General features: G+C 44.8%; 1 protein-coding gene across 1 annotated transcript in view; it reads left to right on the top strand.

Annotated features, from left to right (window-relative positions):
• The window catches only part of DDX60 (DExD/H-box helicase 60), a 444,355-nt gene that overhangs the window by 205,821 nt on the left and 217,598 nt on the right, over positions 1 to 20,936 (top strand). The window contains 6 exon segments of the mRNA XM_029604155.1: positions 11,888 to 12,003; positions 12,681 to 12,820; positions 14,237 to 14,346; positions 14,436 to 14,540; positions 15,265 to 15,393; positions 20,755 to 20,882. Of these exon segments, the coding sequence (XP_029460015.1) occupies positions 11,888 to 12,003; positions 12,681 to 12,820; positions 14,237 to 14,346; positions 14,436 to 14,540; positions 15,265 to 15,393; positions 20,755 to 20,882 (728 nt within the window).

Here is a 20,936-nt window from a genome sequence, read left to right as displayed (position 1 = left end):
TGAGACAGGAAGGGTGCTTCTGTATGTGTGTGTGGTGTATATGTGAGACAGGGAGGGTGCTTCTGTATGTCAAATGTGTGTGTGCGAGAGAGATGGAACATGTTTTTGGCTGGCTTGTGGCTGTGAGAGAGGGCATGTGTGTGATTGAACCTATTTGTAAGTGAGATAGAACATGTGTGTGATTGAGAGCTTGTGTGTAAGTGAAATAGAGCATGTGTGTGATTGAAAGCCTATGTGTAAGTAAGAGAGAACGAGAGCATTGTGTGATTGAGAGATACTGGCCAGAGAGGTGACGTGTGTATGTGTGAGAGAGACTGATGAGGGATATGATTGGTATGTATGTGCTTGTGTGTGGTGAGAGAAAGAGACTGGTTGGGGAGACGATTGGTATGTGAGAGACAGAAACTGGTCCTGAGGGTGTGACTGGTGTGTGTGTGTGTGTGAGAGAGAGAGAGAGAGAGAGAAGAGACTGGTTGTGGTCCCTAAGGAAGAGGACCGTGAGGACAGCTTTAGCAGCTACTGCTGCTTCTGGTGTGGCCTGCAAGGGAAAGGAGTAGGAGAACTGCTGGAGAGGGTAAGTCAAGGTGGCTTTTTAAGTTCATTTTTCTTGATTGACTACCATTTTAATTACTGAATATTATGTGATGTGTCTGCTGTTTGAAATATTTTATTGGTGTTTGGAGAATTTTAAATACATTCAGGGGCAGATTTTCAGAGCCCTGCTCGCGTAAATCCGCCCAAAACCGGGCGGATTTACGCGAGCAGGGCCCTGCGCGCCGGGAAGCCTATTTTACATAGGCCTCCCGGCGCGCGCAGAGCCCCGGGACTCGCATAAGTCCCGGGGTTCTCCGAGGGGGGCGTGTCGGGGGGCGGGCCCGGTCGTCGCGGCGTTTAGGGGGGCGTGTTGGCAGCGTTTTGGGGGCGGGTACAGGGGCGTGGCTACGGCCCGGGGCGGTCCGGGGGCGTGGCCGTGCCCTCCGTACCCGCCCCCAGGTCGCGGCCCAGCGCGCAGGAGGCCCGCTGGCGCACGGGGATTTACGCCTCCCTCTGGGAGGCGTAAATCCCCCGACAAAGGTAAGGGGGGGGTTTAGACAGGGCCGGGCGGGTGGGTTAGGTAGGGGAAGGGAGGGGAAGGTGAGGGGAGGGCAAAGGAAAGTTCCCTCCGAGGCCGCTCCGATTTCGGAGCGGCCTTGGAGGGAATGGGGGTAGGCTGCGCGGCTCGGCGCGCGCCGGCTATACAAAATCCATAGCCTTGTGCGCGCCGATCCAGGTTTTTAGCAGATACACGCGGCTCCGCGCGTATCTACTAAAATCCAGCGTACTTTTGTTTGCACCTGGAGCGCAAACAAAAGTAGGCTATTCGCGCGCCTTTTAAAATCCGCCCCAATTGATAGCCTTGCGCGCGCCGATCCAGGATTTTAGCAGATACGCGCGGCTCCGCGCGTATCTACTAAAATCCAGCGTACTTTTGTTTGCGCCTGGAGCGCAAACAAAAGTAGGCTATTCGCACGCCTTTTAAAATCCGCCCCTTTATGAGTTTTAATTGTTGGATATTATTCTGTTCATAGTTGTTGTGAAACATTTATTCTGCTTATTAGTATACAATTATTTCTGTGTTGGGATCTATAGCTGCTTGGCTAGTTCTGTTTTCCTAATAGGAGGTGTATTGGTGTTTATGGCCTGATTTAATATTTGTAGTGTTGCCTTTTCATAGATAGGGTTGTTACTGTTTGAGTGCATTCCATAATACAAGTGTAATTGTGTGTGGATTAGTTTATGTGCATTACTGCAGATCCTGGTGGTTTGTTAAGTTGATTCTATGTATGTGACCGAGGTGAGGTATTTTACTGTATCAGTCTTATTTGTTGTATTTTCTCAAGAGGACATGCAATAGTGATAAACTTCTGTCTTTTCATAAGTAGGGGTATTGGGCCTGGTAGTTGGAGTTTGTGTTGCTAGTACTAGAACCAGAATATATTTTTCGTAAGGTGAGTTGTACGGGGAATATCATAATTCTGCTTTACCTCCATAATTGTGGGTCAGGGGGGTTCCTGTGGATGCAAACTGTACTTTTTACATTTAGCCCTATGATGGTCATGTGTTCAGTGTGTCACGCATGTAAGAGCCATCAGTCAGGTGTGTCCCGACAGAAAAAAGGTTGAGAACCACTGTGCTAGAGAACAACTAATTCATGACCATCTCAAGGTGACTAGAATTAAAAGTTCCCAGGTATGGAGAACCGGGGATTTTTTTCTATCCTTATTAGTTTTAATTATTGATTATCATTTGATGTCTGCTGTTTTTGAAATATTTTATTGGTATTAGGGAAATTTTCAAAAATTTGTATATGAGTTAAATTACTGGAGGTTCTATTCATCAGCAGTTTTGAAATATATATTTTTAGTATGATTTTCCTATTGTGATTGATGTTTTATAGTTCTTGATTTTATTGTTTGATGTTTTATGAGTAATGATGATATTTCCTGTTTTCCCATTGCTGCATTACAGACAGTCTAACTTGATGTGATTTCCAGTTAGTTTGTCTGTGCATTTCTGTGTATATTTTATGGTCCCTTTATTCTGTATGTGGTTACTCACCAAATTGTATGTGTAATTGGTTACCCATGGGCCAGTATGGAGAAAAATCCCCCCGGGCCACTATTTTCCCACAATATGCCCCTGATCTTCATAAGTAATCTATGTAACTGCTTGTGGTTCAGTTTTACTAATCCACAATGATTTTGTTTTGGCTATATTTAACAACAACCCTCACACTCCCAACTAGTTTGTAATTCCATTCAAACAATTATTTAAGAAGGGAAAATTAATAGAGCCATCAGTCTCCTTTGGGATGAATAGCTGTATGTCATCTGTACAGATGAAATACACAATACCTACATTTTTAAAATATGTCCCAGTTGGTGCTAAATAAATATTAAATAGCACTGCTGAAAGGGTTAAATCCTGAGGCACCCCTGACTGCAAAACGTTCCAAGAGGAATAATTCTGACCCAATTATACTCTCTGTTTTCTTCCCACCAAAAAAGACTTGAAGCATTCAAACACTTATGCACTTCCCTCAGTCTTCCTAACAACATATCACAATCCATAGTGTTGAATGCCACAGACACATCTAATTGTATTAATAATCCAGTTCCCCCCTTTTCGATATAACAGTACAATCTACCTTATAAATGGCCTGTGACCGACAGCCCGCAAATGCGCAGTAGAGCGCAGCTCTACTGCGCATGTGCGGGCAAGGATGTCGATCAGAAAAAAAAATGGCGGTGGGGCCACAGGAGAAGCAGCGGCGCCACGCGCGCGCGCGGTGCCGCTGCTTCTCCTCCCCAGATCTGCCGGCAGATCTCGGGGGGGGGGGTGTCACTCCCGCGCCCCCCCCACCGAGATCTGCCGGCAGATCTCGGGGGGGGGTGTCACTCCCGCCCCCCCCCCCCCCGAGATCTGCCGGCAGGAGCGGGAGGAGAAGTAGCGGCACCGCGCGCCGCGCGGTGCCGCTACTTCTCCTCCCCAGATCTGCCGGCAGATCTCGGGGGGGTCACTGCCGCGCGCGCGGGAGTGACCCCCCCCCGAGATCTGCCGGCAGGAGCGGGAGGAGTTAATGGAGCCGGTGAGGGTTGCGGGAAGTCGCGCTTACGGCGCCGGGAGGAAATGGAGGTGGGTGAAGGGAGGGAGAGGGGGACTGAGTGAGTGGGAGGGAGGGAGAGGGGGACTGACTGAGTGAGTGGGAGGGAGGGAGAGGGGGACTGAGTGAGTGGGAGGGAGGGAGAGGGGGGACTGAGTGGGAGGGAGTGAGGGAGAGGGGGGACTGAGTGAGAGGAGAGGGAGGGTGGAGAGGAGTGGGTGGGGGAGGGGGGTGGTGAAGAGTGAGGGGAGAGAGAATGAGGGGGAGGTGAGAGACAGAGGGATGTAGCCCGTTTTAACGGGCTTTACGGCTTGTTTATTCATAAATAATAATAATTCTGTATTATGCCCTTTTCTGAACCCAAATTTGTTATCATCGAAAATTGTAAGCTGTTACATAAACTCATCCAATTGGTACGACACATATTTCTCAAGTATCTTTGCTAAGGTTGGCAGATTAGACACAGTGGCCAGTTTCAAATATTCAGGTACTATCCCCTCACATAAAGGCTGATTTACTATTGTTTAGACAGTAGTGAACAATGGATCCTTCATGGATCTTACATAACGAAAAGGACAAGTGTCAAATTTAGAACTGGTGGAACATAGTTTGCTTATAATCTTTTTTACCTCACCCATAGTCATCTGCCTAAACTCTGGCCATTTCACATCCATCCCATCTATTTGAAATGTTTTCTATAACAGGAGCTGTTAATGCAAAATGACAACGAAGTTTCAAAACCTTTTCTTCAAATTGCTTTTGCTAACATCTTACAATGAGGAAAACTTTCACTGTCAATGTTTTCACTACATGGAACAATTCAAGTGGACGATTCAGGGATTTTTCTAAGCATTGTGTATAGTAATACCTTTTTGCATGCTTACAACTACTTCTATAATCTCGTAGCAATTCAAATAATGCTCTTCATCTATCCCATTTCCACCTTTCTCCATTTTCTTTTAGCTTGCCTTAACGACTTCCACAATAAAATTAATTCTTCCATATACCAAGGGGCCTTCTTTGATTCATCTCTAATAGTTATAGTACCCATATATTTATGTATTTATTTATTTATTTAGAACTTTTTTATACCAACATTCATGATACAGATCATAACTTATCGGTTTACAAAGAACCGGGGGTATTAACATTAACTTTAACATAGAAGAAGAGGCAAAAAGTTACAATAAAACAAGGGTAATGGAACTAGGAAGAAGAAGAAGCCAGAAGAAGAAAGGTAACTCAGTAACTATAACACATCAATTATAATGACTGAGATGGCTTACACCGAGCAGAAGGCCTTAGTGAATGGTCTAAGGCACAGCTGATGGGCAATTGCGTTTGCCATGTTTTCACCTGAGGCCTCCTAGGGTGTGTGTGTGTGCGCGCTACCCGCTCCTTTTAATGCGTCATGGTGGGAACCTCGGGGGTGGCCTCATCGCATGACATCACTACCTCTAGATATTTAGCCTCTGCTGACCAACAGTGCTACGAGTTAGCAAGGATTACGGTCCATCTAATTCTGACTGCTTCTAAGCTGCCCGCTTGGAACACCTCCTACTACCCTCGGGGTATGTCGCTGATTCCTGGAAGCTCTGGGTACCCGCTCCTCGGGGGCCCTTCTGTTTCTATCCATCCTCCAGGGTTTGCCTTGCTCTACCACCTAGGACACCCGCTTCTCGGGGGTCTTGTCTGTTCTTTCTCCAGGTGCCCTGCCGGACGACCTTAGGTACCTACTCCTCGAGGGCCTACTCTCTCCTGGGTATCTTGCACCACGGACCTCGAGTCCTTCACCTTGCTTGTCTTCTACAGAGGAAGTTACCACCTTGACTACAGCTACCAACCCTGTGAGTACCTCAGCTCTTTAGACTCTCTTTCTACTTCACCCTGCCAGATTCTTGGCATACTCCGCTTGCGGACCACTACTGGATCTGTCTACATCAGCCATACTGCTGGGACTGGGTTCTCGGGTTATCCCACTCTGTGGACCACTATTGGACCTACGTCTTTCAGCCTGGGTAAGAGCTACTCAACACCTGAATATCCTGTGTCAGGTTGGAATTCACTGCAGAGGTACTCCGAGTCTACAAGCACTGTCCGCTCCTCAGACAGCATCGTTGCTGTACAATAAAGCTTCTTTCTTCTGTGTCTGCTTACTATAGAGATCAGCCTATAGTTGTGGTTCCCCAAGGGGCCCTTCTCCATGGGAGGAGTCATCACCACAACGACCAAGAGTCCACAACCATGCCTCCAACACAACAGATTGCAAACTCCATGGACTCGGCTCAGCTCACAGCCCTACAGGCCATTCCTGGTCTGGCCCAGTGGATCACCGAGCATCAAAAGTCTTTGGAAAATCTGGCTGCTGCCTTCAATCAGTTACATGCTCAACTGAATGCCCTGACAGTTCCAGTAAAAGAACTAGTACCTCCAGTAGTGACTGTCAAGACTACTGTACCCCTATCTACTCCTACACGCTTCACGGGGGAAGCACGGATGTGCAGAGGTTTTATTAACCAATGTAGTATACATTTCTCTTTGCAGCCTAACTACTTCCCCACAGCGATGTCCAAGACCACCTATATCTTATCACTACTTGATAGAAGAGCCCTGGCCTGGGCTTCACCACTATGGGAACACGGTGACCCGATTTTGAATGACTTGACTGGCTTCCTGGATCTCTTCAAGTCTTTATTTGATGACCCAGTTCATGTAACCATTGCAGGATCTACCCTGCTACATCTCCAGCAAGGTAACAAGTCATTATCAGACTATGTGATTGAATTTAAGACTTTAGCATCTGAACTGCACTAGGACTTAGGATGTCTCCGTGCTATTTTCTTGGAGGGTCTCAACTACCGATTGAAGGACAAATTGGTGGCTCGTGATTTTCCTGATGTCTCTCATAGTCTCTCATAGAATTGGCTGGGAGAATTGACGACCACATTTGAGACCGGACTCAGAAGGTTAAGAGTCTCCAGAAGCACATCCTGGGAGGTAACCATCCTATACCCATACATACTGCTCCTAGCCCTCCATCTACTACTGAATAGGACGAGCCTATGCAACTGGGCCGTAGCCATTTAACTTCGAAGGAGAGATGTTTTCACAAGCACATGGGGCTATGCATGTACTGTGACCAATGCGGCCATGCCATCCAAACTTGTCCCATCTGTCCAGGAAACATGCAGACCTAGGATCCACAGGAGGACTCTTTCTAGGTCTAACTGCACCCACTCCTCCATTATCTCTTCCAGTCTCACTTATCTGCGGTAGTCTTGAATTCCAAACCCTTGCCCTCATGGACTCCAGGGCCAGAGGAAATTTTATTTTAAAATGCTTGGTGGAACATCTGCGAATTCCTACTATGCCTATGGCCATGCCATTGCTACTATCATCTATACACGGAGAACCACTTCCTGGGGAGGTCTTGCTGACTATGCAGGCCATAGGTCTATGCACTGGAGCTCTACATTCTGAGACAATCTCTTTCCTTGTATTGGAGAAGGCCATGCTCCCAGTGGTGCTCGGTCTACCCTGGCTGCAGGAACATATGCCACAGTTCAACTGGGCAATGTTGGAACTATCACGATGGGGACCCGGGTGTCATGGCAGATGCCTTTTAGAAGTCTCCCCAATATCTTTACCTGGCCTACCTCCTCAATATGCCTCATTCCAGGATGTATTCTCGAAACAAACAGCAGATGTATTACCACCTCACAGGGCTTTTGATTGTGCTATGAACATGAAGCCTAATTTGGAGCCTCCCAAGGGAAGAGTCTACCCTCTCTCGGCAGCAGAGACTAAGGCTATGTCAGCCTATATACAAGAGAACCTCCAAAAGGGATTCATCAGACCTTCTAAATCCCCGGCTCAGCTGGCGCAGGATTTTTCTTCGTTGGGAAAAAAGATGGTACCCTTCTTCTTGCATCGATTACAGAGGTCTGAATGAAATTACTATCAAAGACCGGTATCCCTTACCTTTAATATCGGAATTATTTGACAGGCTCCAGGGAGCCAAGATATTCTCTAAATTGGATCTCAAGGGGGCTTATAACCTGGTGCATATCCGTTCTGGAGACGAGTGGAAAACAGCCTTTAACACCTGCGATGGACACTTCGAGTATCTCGTCATACCCTTCGGATTAAGCAACGCACCAGCAGTGTTTCAAAATATGATGAATGATATCTTGCGGGACCTGCTGTATCAGTGCGTAGTGGTGTACCTTAATGACATCCTGATCTTCTCTCAAGATCTGCAAACACACCAGGAGGATATAAAGAAGGTCCTGAGACGGTTGCGCGAGTATCGTCTATAAGCGAAACTTGAGAAGTGTGAATTTCATAAGGAGTCTGTACATCATTTCTAAAAAGGGTTTCCAGATGGATCCCAAGAAATTAGAAAGCATCTGAGACTGGCCTCAAGCCACAGGCCTGAAGGCATTAAGCCGCTTCCTGGGCTTCACAAACTACTACCATTCTTTCATTAAGAACTACTCCTCTTTGATGGTTCAACTCACAACCATGACCAAGAAGGGGGCTAATCCCGCCAACTGATCTCCTGAGGCAGTGGCGGCCTTCCTGACACTCAAAGAATCCTTCCAAAAAAAGCTGTGTCTTCACCATCCAGATCCGCATCGCTTCAGATGTCGGCATGGGAATGGTCTTAAGTCAGTACAGCAACTCCAATGTGCTCCATCCTTGTTCCTTCTTCTCAAGGCGGTTCTTGACTGCTGAAAAAAATTATGGAATTGGAGACAAAGAACTGCTTGCTATAAAACTGGCCTTTGAGGAGTGGCGTCCCTGGCTGGAGGGCGCTGAACATCAAATTCTAGTATATAACATGATCACAACACGATCACAACACACAACACGATCTCCAACATGCACAGCGATTCAATCACCACCAGGCAAGATGGTCACTTTTTTTTTAACAGGTTTGATTTCCTACTCAAATATCGTCCAGGAGATAAGAACGTCCGGGCTGATGTCCTATCATGATCCTTCTCCCCTGAGGATGTGCCTGATGAACCCCATCATATCATTAATCCCGAGAGGGTGGTTCTTGCAGCCACCCATGCTATACCTCCTGGGAAGATGGTTGTGGCCCAGAGTCTAAGCAAGAAGCTGTTAAAATGGGCACATGATTTCCGCTTGGCCGGCCATCCTGGCCGGCCATCCTGGACAGAGTCATACACTTGCCATGCTCCAATGATATTATTGGTGGCAAACAATGAAAGAGGATGTGCAAGCCTATGTGGCATCCTGTGCTACCTGTGCTAAACAGAAACCTCCTACCAGACGTCCTGGGGTCTCTTATGACCTCTTCCACATATAGCAACTGATTTCATGGTAGATCTACCACTCTCCAATGGGAAATATACAATTTGGGTCACCATTGATTGCTTCTCTAAAATGGCACATTTTGTGGCTTTGCCAGGCCTACCATCTGCCACTGAACTAGCGAAGCTTTCTGTCAAGCATATTTTCCGCCTCCATGGGATGCCTAAACACATCTTGTCTGACAGAGGTGTGCAATTCAATGCAAAATTCTGGAGAGCTCTTTGTCAAACGTTTGGCATCTCCTTGGACTTAACCTCTGCTTATCACCCACAGTCTAATGGGCAAACGGAAAAGGATGAACAGAACGCTTAAGCAATTTCTGTGATCGTATGTGAATACAAGACAAAGTGACTGGGCAGAACTATTACTGTAGGCAGAATTCACTATAAATTCTCATCCTGCCACATCCACAGGATCCACTCCATTCCAAGTTGACTATGGTCGCCAGCCACTTTCTCCTCTGCTGCTACCCTTATCTGTGGCTTCATCAGCAGCCCAGACCACCGCAGTGGAGTTACAACAACTCTGGAGACAAACAAAAGATCTGCTCCTAAAAGCAGGCCAGAGAGCTAAGAAGACCTATGATGCTCACCATAGGAAGGTTGAGTACCAAATTTCTCTGTCTCAAACTGCCGTTGGCACGTTTTGCACCTCGCTATGTCGGACCCTTTGCCATTCTCCAATGTTTGGGGAATTTGACGTACAGCCTGAAATTACCTCCATCCATGAAAATGCACAACACCTTTCATGTGTCTCTGCTAAAGCCGCTTATTCTTTCTGAGTTTTCCAAGAAGACCCCGGAACCAACTAATCTGGATGCTGAAGATGATATTGAATACAAGGTTGATGACATCTTGGATGTTCATAAGAGAGGCAAGACTTGGGAGTATCTCAACTCCTGGGAGGGTTATGGACCAGAGGAAAACACATGGGAACCACGTGTCAACATCATCGACAAGGACATGGTACGTTGTTTCCACCAGATGCATCCTCGGAAGCCCAAACCCCCAGGAAGGGGGCCTGGAGGGGGCCCTTTGAATGGGGGTACTGTTGCATTTGTCGGTCACAGATGGCTTCAGGCCCCTTCTCTGCCTTTTCTACCTATCTCCTCTCCTCTGGGAAAGATGGCTGCCTCTGCTGCTGGTTTCCGACCTCTCCAGTATCTCCAGACTGGCATGTTTTCTACTGAGGTCTCCTAGGGTGTGCGTGTGCGCGCTACCCACACCTTTGAATGCGTCATGGCGGGAACCTCGGGGGCGGCCCCACCGCATGACGTCCCTACCTCTGTGTACTTAGCATCCACTGACCAACAGAGTTAGCAAGGATTATGGTCCAGCTAATTCTGACCGCTTCTAATCTGCCCACTTGGAACACCTCCTACCCTCCGGGGTATGTCGCTGATTCCTGGAAGCTCTGGGTACCTGCTCCTCGGGGGCCCTTCTGCATTTATCCACCCTCCGGGGTTTGCCTCGCTCTAACACCCAGGACACCCGCTTCTCGGGGGTTTTGTCTGTTCTTTCTCCAGGTGCCCTGCCGGACGACCTTAGGTACTTTCTCCTCGAGGGCCTACTCTCTCCTGGGTATCCTGCACCACGGACCTCGGCTCCTTCACCTTGCTTGTCTTCTACAGAGGGTTACCACCTTGACTACAGCTACCAACCCTGTGAGTACCTCAGTTCTTCAGACTCTCTATCTACTTCACCCTGCCAGATTCTCGGAATACTCCGCTTGCAGACCACTACCGAATCTGTCTACATCAGCCATAATCTGGGACCGGGTTCTCGGGTTAACCTGCTCTGTGGACCACTACCAGATCTATGTTTTTCAGCCTGGGTGAGAGCTACTCAACACCTGAATATCCTGTGTCAGGTCGGAATTCACTGCATAGGTACTCTGAGTCTACAAGCACTGTCCTCTCTTCGGACAGCACCGTTGCTGTACAATAAAGCTTCTTTCTTCTGTGTCCGCTTACTATAAAGGTCAGCCTATCGATGTGGTTCCCCACGGGGCCCCTCCCTGTGGGTGGAGTCATTGCCACAATGACCAAGAGTCCACAACCATGTCTCAAACACAACAAGATGATGGCCCGCCAGGCAGTGGCCCACCAATGGGTGCCCCCTAAGTAGGGTGATGGCGACGTTTGATGATGTCAGCCTCGGGGGGTATTGGTCGCCCATAATGCTTAGCATTTGGTCTGATCATGTTTGTGGAGCAATCTTGCAAATGTTGAATAGTCAATATTTTTCCCAATCTCAACTCAAGACCTCTGTAGTTCTTTTAAAATTATTTCAGGTCTCACAATGACTTTCTGCAACAGTTCTGCAACAGTTTACTATTGCAGTAGTCTCTTGGCAGTGCCAAACTGTTTTCACCAAAGTATATTCAAATGCATTGATACATTCTTATAGCCTTCCCCCAATCTGAATTCTTGATAACATTATCCTAAAGTTATTTGGGGTTCTCCTTGTTTGGCATGGTTTACTTTTGCTTCAAATTCACTTCATGCAATGGAAACAGCTTGATTCTTCATCCAGGAGTACTTTAATTGGCTCAATGACTGATTGAACACAGGCGGGCTCAATTTAATTTACTATGAACCTTGTTAATGCAATTTTTTGAACAGGAGCTAGTTTGGGTTTGCCATGGCAAAAGATTAATGCAATCAAGATATTTTGGTGTTTATTTCTTAATTACTTTTGAATATTTCAATAATTGTTCTTTCATAATGAGTGTGTTTGTGTAAGTGAAACAAACTCCTGCTTTAATGTATTTTGATTTGTGTTTTTTTAAACAGCAAAATATGAAAATGTACAAGAGTGTAAAGACTTTCCAATTGACTAATAATTTTTTTTTCCCAATCTCTGTGGCTATACTTGAATTGTAATATTTTTTCTGTGGCAGGTCCATTGTCTTGGAGGAGAAATTGGAGCAGAGGTGTGGGAACACCTCCTTGTTATGATTCGATGCCCATTTTTGGCTTTGTCTGCAACCATAAGTAATCCAGAGCATCTTACTGAGTAAATGTGCCATTCTCTTTCTTGAAAAAGCCTTCACACAAGGGCTCCCACTTTTCTTTCCACAGAAAGTTTAAGCCTGGACTATTGAAATGCAAAATGTCAAGCTGCAAATGTGCAGTGCCCAAAATTGTGTGCAATTTAGTGCATCCATAAATTTTATGTAGTTCAATGCAACATTATTTATTAGGGAAAAAGTGTTGCCTTCATTTTGGATGAATGGATGGTTGCATAAATTACACTTAGAACTGTTCGCTTTAAGGAACTGGCAATCCACTGATGTTTGACAGAAATGCTGCTGCTGTTCTAAAGAAATCTGTAGAGCTAATGATTACCAACAGTACAGGTCTTTTATGGAGTTCATTTAAATCATCTCTTTGCAAAGAGATGTCATTTTCTGACCAAAAATGTACAGAGACATGCGCTGGCAGTGTGCAAGAGTCACTGTGCCAGCATGTTCCTTATGCTGGAACATAAAACTCTAAATGTTATATATATATGAATTGGTATGCTGAAGCATCTTGGAAAGAGTACACTGTGCTGCAGATTGCATAAAATGGTCGATTCTCAATTATATAGTGTTTGTTTTCATGCATTCTCTTTAGAGTGTTATATAAACTAGACAGGTGACTGCCAGTATATTTTATAACATGAAAATAAAGTATTTTATTTCTTTCAAGGTGGCTACAGTTGGTGAAAGAATTCTGGCAGCACATCGACAGTGCGGTAGACAGCACTGCTCCTATGAAAGTTACTGAGCAGGACACAAAGAAGCATGAAGGACTGAAGCAAAACAAGAAATCATATAAAGTTAGATTAGGTATTACAATAAATACAGAGGGAGACAGAAAGAGGTCCATATTTTGTATCATTTGGCTGGCTAAATTCAGACTTAGCTGGACAAATGGTGGGATTTGAAATCTCAGCTGGCTGATTGTCTCCAAGTTATCTGGCTGATTAACTTAGCTGATTAACTTGAAGATGTTCTGAGGACATTTTTGGGCAGAGTTAAGTCAGCTGGATAAGTTATTTAATATTCAGTGTTAGTCAATTCTGGTCATGCTGTAGAGTAGTCCTAAAGTTAGCTGCTTAAACCTATCTGGCCATCTTTAAGATAGTTGGGTATATTCACTAGTGTTGCCAAACTGCTGAATATCCGACAGAGTTAGCCAGATGTTTATTTGACTGCTTTGCTTTTTGAATAGTGGCTTAAAATGTATCCCAAATTATTTAGGGCTAATTTTGTACCATTGCATAAATTAGATGGCAAGTACTTGCATAAGTTTGAGCAATTTTCAAAGCAGACTTAAACTCATAAGTCTGCTTTGAAAATTATCCCACCAAATCTACCCACACACACTTACATCTTCTACTTAGGACATGGACATTTTTCTGGAAAATTTACACTCATATGTTTGAAAATGCAAACCCTTCCCCAGTTCGGCCTCAGGAATGCCTCCACTTAGTCCGGGTAATCTTACATGTGAACAGGACTTAAACACGTAAATTTACTCACATATTATTTATGTGAGTAAATATAAGTTCTTACGAAGTTAGCCCTGTTATTTGTAACCTCTTGTTCAATGTAATTTCCAACTTTGGTTCTATGTAAACCGACGTGATATGTACCAGTACATGAACAGCGGTATATAAAAGCCTTTAAATAAATAAATAAATAAATAAATAAATAATATTGGTGGGTAATTTTTAAAAAAGCCCATTTCTAGAGGTAAAACAGTGTTTCACCCAGAGAAATGCTTTTGAGTTTACCCTCTAAGGGGATCATTTTTTAACACTGTGCACATAAGTTATACCTGTTTTTATAGAGAATAAGTCCACTTTGAAAATTATCCCAACAAAATTTCCCACACACAATTATATCTGCTATATTGGTGCGTGTAGTTTTGTTAAGAGAATTTACGCGCATACTTTTTAAAGTCACAAAGTATGTGTAGAATCCACCCCCTGGAATGCCTCTCCCCTTGCAATTGAAAGTACGTGCATACATTGTGTATGTGTGTTATTTTATGATCTTATCAGTCATGCAGTTATTTAAAGGGCCATTTCTAGGGGAAAACACTACTTTACCTGCAGAAGTCCCTTTGAAGATTACCCTCTATATTATAAGAATAACTTCTAAATCCATTACAATCAATGAATCAGTTGCATAGCAGTTTATAAACTGTAAGCATGAGTTTTTTTCAAATATCAGAACATGTATTCTGATGTTTTGCAGTACTTTATGACAAGAGGTACAATGATCTAGAAAAGTTTGTGTGCTCTATAAAGAAGGATGACTTCAGGATTGAAAAATATCACCCATGTGCTGCATTAACAGTAAATCATGTAAGTATTGGAAAATACAACATATCAACATGACTTCTTCAATATAGCTTTTAGAACCCAAGATGAAATAATTTTCTTCCTTGATTTAGATTGAGAAGTATGGCATGCCTTCTGATCTTGCCTTTTCTCCCCAAGAAAGTATTCAACTTTACGATACCATGGTGAAGAGCTGGAAAACATGTCCCAGGTTAAAGGTGAGTACATACAATATTTTGTCTGTAAAAATGGTCCAACAGCAATATTTTCCTTGTGTGGGCAATAAAGGGCAATTTTAAGAATATTTGCTTTGGGACAAAACCCATGGGTACGTTTTACCTGCTGGCAATGCTCCAAGTTTCAATGTGAAAATATGCTTGTGCAGACATTTGCACCTGTTATTTGTGAAGATATATTCCATTCAAAAAGTAATATGCTTTCGTAAGCAGTTGAAGGCACTATTTAAGGCAGCTTATCCTGAAATGTGATTTTATTTTATGTAATTATTTAACTGTATTATACATTTTTGTTTTTGTTGTTTTTATTGATGTCAGTTTGTTTTGTATTTTATTCTGAATTTATATAATTTGTTTGGTATTGTGATCCACAGCACGGTTTACTGTTATAGGCAGACTAGAAGTATTACAACTAAATAAATAAATGCATAAATACATGTGTAGATTTGAAAATGCAATTTGCATGCATTATTTTCCTCCCCACAACCAAACTGCACCTGGGAATACCTCTTTATAATGCAGCTAAAAGTATGCACACTGTGGAGCAATGCATATACTTTTAGCTGCATTGAGGAAGGCTAATTTTCAGATGGCTGGTTTACGTGGGCAAAACACTGTTTATCGCCATAAATGGTTTTGAAAAATGTCCTCTAAAGCAAGCACGTCATTCAGTAATCATAACTAAATTATTATTTTTTTCTAAAAGGAGTTGGATCCTGAGGAGTTTGAAAGCTTTAAAGATAAAGCAGTTATCACAAAGAATGATGCAACAAAATATCAAGAGGAGCTGAAGAAGGAACTGAAAAGTTGGATACAGCAAGGGCAGCAGAGTAAGGTAAATATTTTTATTTATTTATTTATTTATTTATTTTTATATACCGGTGTTCGATTTTACATATCACATCGTTTTACATTCCAACAAAAAATGCAGGAAATCAAGCTTTTCCTTTGTCAATACATTGAACAATAATAATCATGGAAATTGTTAACAAGGGAGATAAAAACAAGGGAACGGTTAACACTAAGGGTTGCACGAAGGAGTGCACAAAGGGGAGTGCAATATTGTAAAATATTATACTGTTCACATTTGCATAGAGAAGATTCATTCCAGTAGAGTGAGGTGGTAGTTAATGTGTGTGAAGGTTCAGCATACCACCCTGTCACAGCCAACCTCTCCAGGGTGAGGCCTAGAAGTTGGGTGATCGGTGCGATCAGGATTGGTGTGGTGATTTTAAATTGCAGTATTGAGCTTGCCTGGTTGATTTTTCTTTGGAAAATAGGCAGTGTTGCAGAATCGGGATTGGGAAAACTGGATGCATTCTGGAATGTTGAGCTGGTGAAAGTAGTGGACAAGATAGAAGGTATAGAGTGGAAGCTGGAAGTGGGATAGTACAGGTTTAAAGGCAAGGAGGGAGGAGCTGATGTGAAGGTTAGTTGATGGCAGGGCAGCACTGAGGAGTGGCTGCAAGAGAGCGCTGGAGTGAGAGGCTGGTAAGGAAGTTTGGGTTGGCTTTGGTTGAATCCTGGACGGAGACAGTTCTCCGGAGATTAGAGGAGGAAGAGAAGTGAGGGCAAGGGGTCTGCAGTAGCGAGAGGTCCAGCCAGCCCTCGGGAGGGCAGTAGAGGATTTAAAACCTCTGAAGTCACCGACTGCTGATGTTGATGGGAGCGCCTGGCTCCGGATAGGCTGAGGAGCTGGGGGGAGGAAGCGTGGCGTGTGGTCCGAGACAGTGTTCAGCGGAGGAGAGCGGTGAGAGGCAAAGATATTGCCTCGTGGTCGGCGGGGAGCCCGTTGGGAGGTAAGCATGGATTTTTTATCGCCCTTACCCTGACGGGCTTTAGCACCGACTGCGCAGGCCAGGCCCAGCTTCGCTCCGCTTCTCTGTCCATCCGTCCGTGGGTCCGGTCCGTCTGTCCGTCTGTCCATGAGTCCGGTCCTCAGTGGAAAGGGCGTCGGGAGGGCAGTAGGGGATTTAAAACCCCTGAGGTCGCCGACTGCTGACGTCGATGGGAGCGCCTGGCTCCGGATAGGCTGAGGAACTGGGGGGAGGAGGCGCGGCGTGTGGTCCGAGACGGTGTTCAGCGGAGGAGAGCAGCAAGAGGCAAAGATATTGCCTTGTGGTCCACGAGGAGCCCGTTGGGAGGTAAGCGTGGATTTTTTATCGGCCTTACCCCGATGGGCTTTAGCGCTGACTGTGCAGGCCAGGCCCCGCTTCGCTCCGCTTCTCTGTCCGTCCGTCCGTGGGTCCGGTCCATCTGTCCGTCCGTCCGTCCGTCTCTGTTCATCCGTCCGTGAGTCCGGTCCTCAGTGGAAAGGGCGTCGGGATGGTGGTAGGGGATTTAAAACCCCTGAGGTCGCCGACTGGGAGGTAAGCGTGGATTTTTTATCAGCCTTACCCCGACGGGCTTTAGCGCTGACTGCGCAGGCCAGGCCCCGCTTCGCTCCATGTCTCTGTCCATCCGTCCGTGGGTCTGGTCCATCTGTCCATCTGTCCGTCCATCTCTGTCAGTCCGTCCGTGAGTCCGGTCCTTAGTGGAAAAAGGATATCTATCTATCTATCTATATATCATATATCATGTCAGACTGTATCAAAGCAGCCTTCTCCTTTATTATGATTCAGAACTCCATGTTGGATGCCACAATCACATAAATTGAAGAGATTAACCCATTAATCACAGAGCAGAACTGTGTTGTACACAATGATGTTATATAACACAGTATCCTAGTGCTTCCATGTTTCCAGTGTCCATTTCCATAAATTTATATAAAAGAGGCAACCCTTCAAGGAGGCGTTTGTTTTTTCCACTGCAAATATACTCTTTCCGCCCTCTACCATGAGCAATATTGACCCGCTGGAACTGATATTAATGTCCAGCCATGCCCATAAAGGGGACAACCCTTCAAGGAAGTGTTTATTTAATTTCTACACTGCGGAGATACTCTTTTAAAACTACACCATGAGCAATATTGCCCCGCTGAACCCGATGTTAGTGTCCAGCCATGCCAGGAATTAGTATTCAGCCATGCCAGATGCTGCAGCCTACAGCTGCCTGCATCAGGAGAACAACTTGTCTAATCTAAAACATATAAAACATACACATACAATCAAATTTTACAGATCATCCTCATCTCCCCCATCCTAACCAACCCCAAATCACACTTACCTACATCCAAACAGCTCACCGCCATTTTTTTTCCTATGCATACGCGAGCGTGAGCGTGCTCGCGCTAAATATCCTCTAACATTGTGATATAATTTTAAAAAAGGGTTTTTTGAGTGCAAAGTAGGAAAAGGTAGAATCACTGTGCATCAGAGGAATTGTGCATGGTGGGAGGGGTTAGAATTTTCCATTTGCATGCCTAGTCTCCCAGTTTTGTAATGTCCTCTTGCAATTTCTCACAGTCCTCTTGTGATTTATCAACTCTGAATAATTTTTTGTCATATGCAAATTTGATCACCTCACTTATTGTTCCCATTTCCAGGTCATTTATAAATATATTAAAAAGCAGAGGTCCCAGAACAGATCACTGGGGCACTCCACTGTTCATCTTTTTCCATAGGGAAAATGTACCATTTAGCCCTGTTCTTTGTTTTCTATATTTTAACCTGTTGACAGTCCACAAAAGGACACTGCCCCCTATCCCATGACTTTTAATTTCTTAAGAGGTCTCTCATGAAAGTATTTGTCAGATGCTTTCTGGAAATCCATATACACTATGGGGTAGATTTTAAAAGCCCTGTGCGCGTAAATCCTGCCAGATTTACGAGCGCAGCGCAGTCGCGCGCCGGCACGCCTATTTTGCATATGTCGCCGGCGCGCACAAAGCCCCGGGACGCACGTAAGTCCCGGGGCTTCGTAAAAGGGGCAGGATTGAGCTTGTCCGGGGGTGTGCCCGGGGTCAGGGGGGTCCGAGGCGGGTCCGGGGACGTGGCGACAGTTCGGGGGCAGGTCAGGAGGGCAGTCCCGAGTCCCCAGGCACTGCGGCCTGTGCAGAGCAATGCCGAGGCGGTGCGCGCAAGTTACGCCTGCTTCAAGCAGGCGTAACTTGCGCGCACCGCCTCGGCATTATAAAATCTGGCGTACTTATTTAAGATCTACCTCTATATCAACTAGCTCACCTTTATCCACATGTTTATTTTCACCCTCAAAAAATGCAGCAAATTTGTGAGGCAAGACTTCTCATGGCTAAATCCATGCTGGCTTTGTCCCATTAACCTATACTTATCTATATGTTCTAGAGATGTGAATCGGAACCGGAATCAGTTCTGATTCCGGTTCCGATTCACATCGTGTTTTTTTTTTTCGTCCGGCCCGATCGCGGTTTTGTTTATCGGCTGCGCCCGAGCCGATAAACAAAAAACCCACCCCGACCCTTTAAAACTAATCCCTTAGCTTCCCCCACCCTCCCGACCCCCCCAAAAAACTTTTTACAGGTACCTGGTGGTCCAGGGGGGGTCCCGGGAGCAATCTCCCGCTCCCGGGCCGTTGGCTGCCACTAATCAAAATGGTGCCGATGGCCCTTTGCCCTTACCATGTGACAGGGTATCCGTGCCATTGGCCGGCCCTTGTCACATGGTAGGAGCACTGGATGGCCCGCGCCATTTTAAAGATGGCACCGGCCATCCAGTGCTCCCTGGGCAAAGGGCAAAAGGGCCATTGGCGCCATTTTGATTAGTGGCAGCGGACGGCCCGGGAGCAGGAGATCACTCCCGGGACCCCCACTGGGCCACCAGGTACCTGTAAAAGGTTTTTTGGGGGGTCGGAAGGGTGGGGGAAGCTAAGGGATTAGTTTTAAAGGGTCGGGGTGGGTTTAGGGGTTATTTTTGTGTGCCATTTTTCCCGCCCTCCCCCTAAACAATGAGAATCCCCACGAACAATTTGGTGGGGTTTTTCTATCAGTTTCGAGGAGCCCCCAATTTCTGACGATTTTGAAAATATCGTGCGATATTTTCAATCGTCAGAAGCCCGATTCACATCCCTAATATCTTCAGCAATTTTGTTCTATACGATAGTTTCTACCATTTTGCCTAGCACCAATATTAAAGTCACTGGTCTGTAGTTTGTTGGAGCACCCTTTGTTCCCTTTTTAAAAATTGAAGTTTTTACATTGGCAACTCTCCAGTCTTCAGGTTCCATAGATGATGTTATTTATAAATTTCCAATAGCAGGTCCGCAATTTCATTTCTCAGTTTTTTCAGCACTTTGGGATGTATACCATTTGGTCCAGATGATTTGCTACTCTTTAGTTTGTCAATTTGCCTTAGTACGTCTTCCTGGTTCACTGAAATTTGTTTCACTTCCTCTGTTTTTGAAAAGACTGTGTGCTGTGAATTTCTTTTACTTGAAGAAGAAGGCCATTAAAGGATGTCTAGGGCCTTGAAAGTCTGATTCCTTACCTGCCCCCCCCCCCTCCCCCCAGCCCCCAGTTTAGGAAAGAACCCAGGGAATATGGGTGGCAGTAAATGGCTATTTATTCAATATATAGGCTGTCTGAAAATTGTGAAATTGTACATGGGTACAAATATGCATGGGTGATCAACAACATGTGTAATTTTATCTGTGGAAAAACTAGGAAGCATCAAAGGCAGGGTTAGGTTAGGGGAGGCAACAGCAAGTATAGGATATTGTTTTTCAGGGAAAAATTATCCACAGAAAAAGGAGGTGCAAATCTGTGCAGGTAATTTTTTCCCTTGGCAGTTTTCAAAGAGAATACACATTTGCATGTTTTCCCTTTGAAAACTGATGCAAAATCCATGGGGAAAGGTTCCTATGGACTTTGCAATAACTCACAAAATTGCCCCCACAATTGAATACTTTAGTGTCTTTTCATGTTGCTTTAAAATGCTGAAAATTCACACATCAGAAGAGAAGCTCTCAGATATCCCATTGGATCCTTTCTTTGCAATTCTGAGCTGTATTGATGATTTAAATCATTTATATTTTGGACTGAAACTCAAAATGAAGGATGTGATCATTGCATTACATTATTCGTATTCCTTTTCTTCCCCCCCCCCCCCCCCCCCACACAATTTTTCCTCTCTCTTCTCTTTATTTTACCATTCTCTATCATTAACTAAAATGCTTAAGAATTTGCTGTAGTTGTGAGATTATTAATTTTTAGATGAATTATAAAGATGTTCATTGTGTCTTTTATAACATATAACATATAAGGTATTATACATGTTCTTTTCAGGTCCAAAAAGTGCTGAAGGATCTTCAACCATATCATGCTTACTCTTCAGAAATGGAAATGCAGAAACTATTTCCACTTTTTGTTGATAAACTCAGAGAAATGGATAAACTGCCTGCACTTTTTTTTATGTAAGTTGTATTACATACTTAACTAGTAATAGATAATGGCGAAAAAAACTAATT

The sequence above is a fragment of the Rhinatrema bivittatum genome, chromosome 1 (assembly GCF_901001135.1).
Source record: "Rhinatrema bivittatum chromosome 1, aRhiBiv1.1, whole genome shotgun sequence".
In the NCBI taxonomy this organism is placed as follows: Eukaryota; Metazoa; Chordata; class Amphibia; order Gymnophiona; family Rhinatrematidae; genus Rhinatrema; species Rhinatrema bivittatum.
Note: the sequence above shows the minus strand (reverse complement) of the source record. Positions and strands in the feature narration are given on the sequence as shown.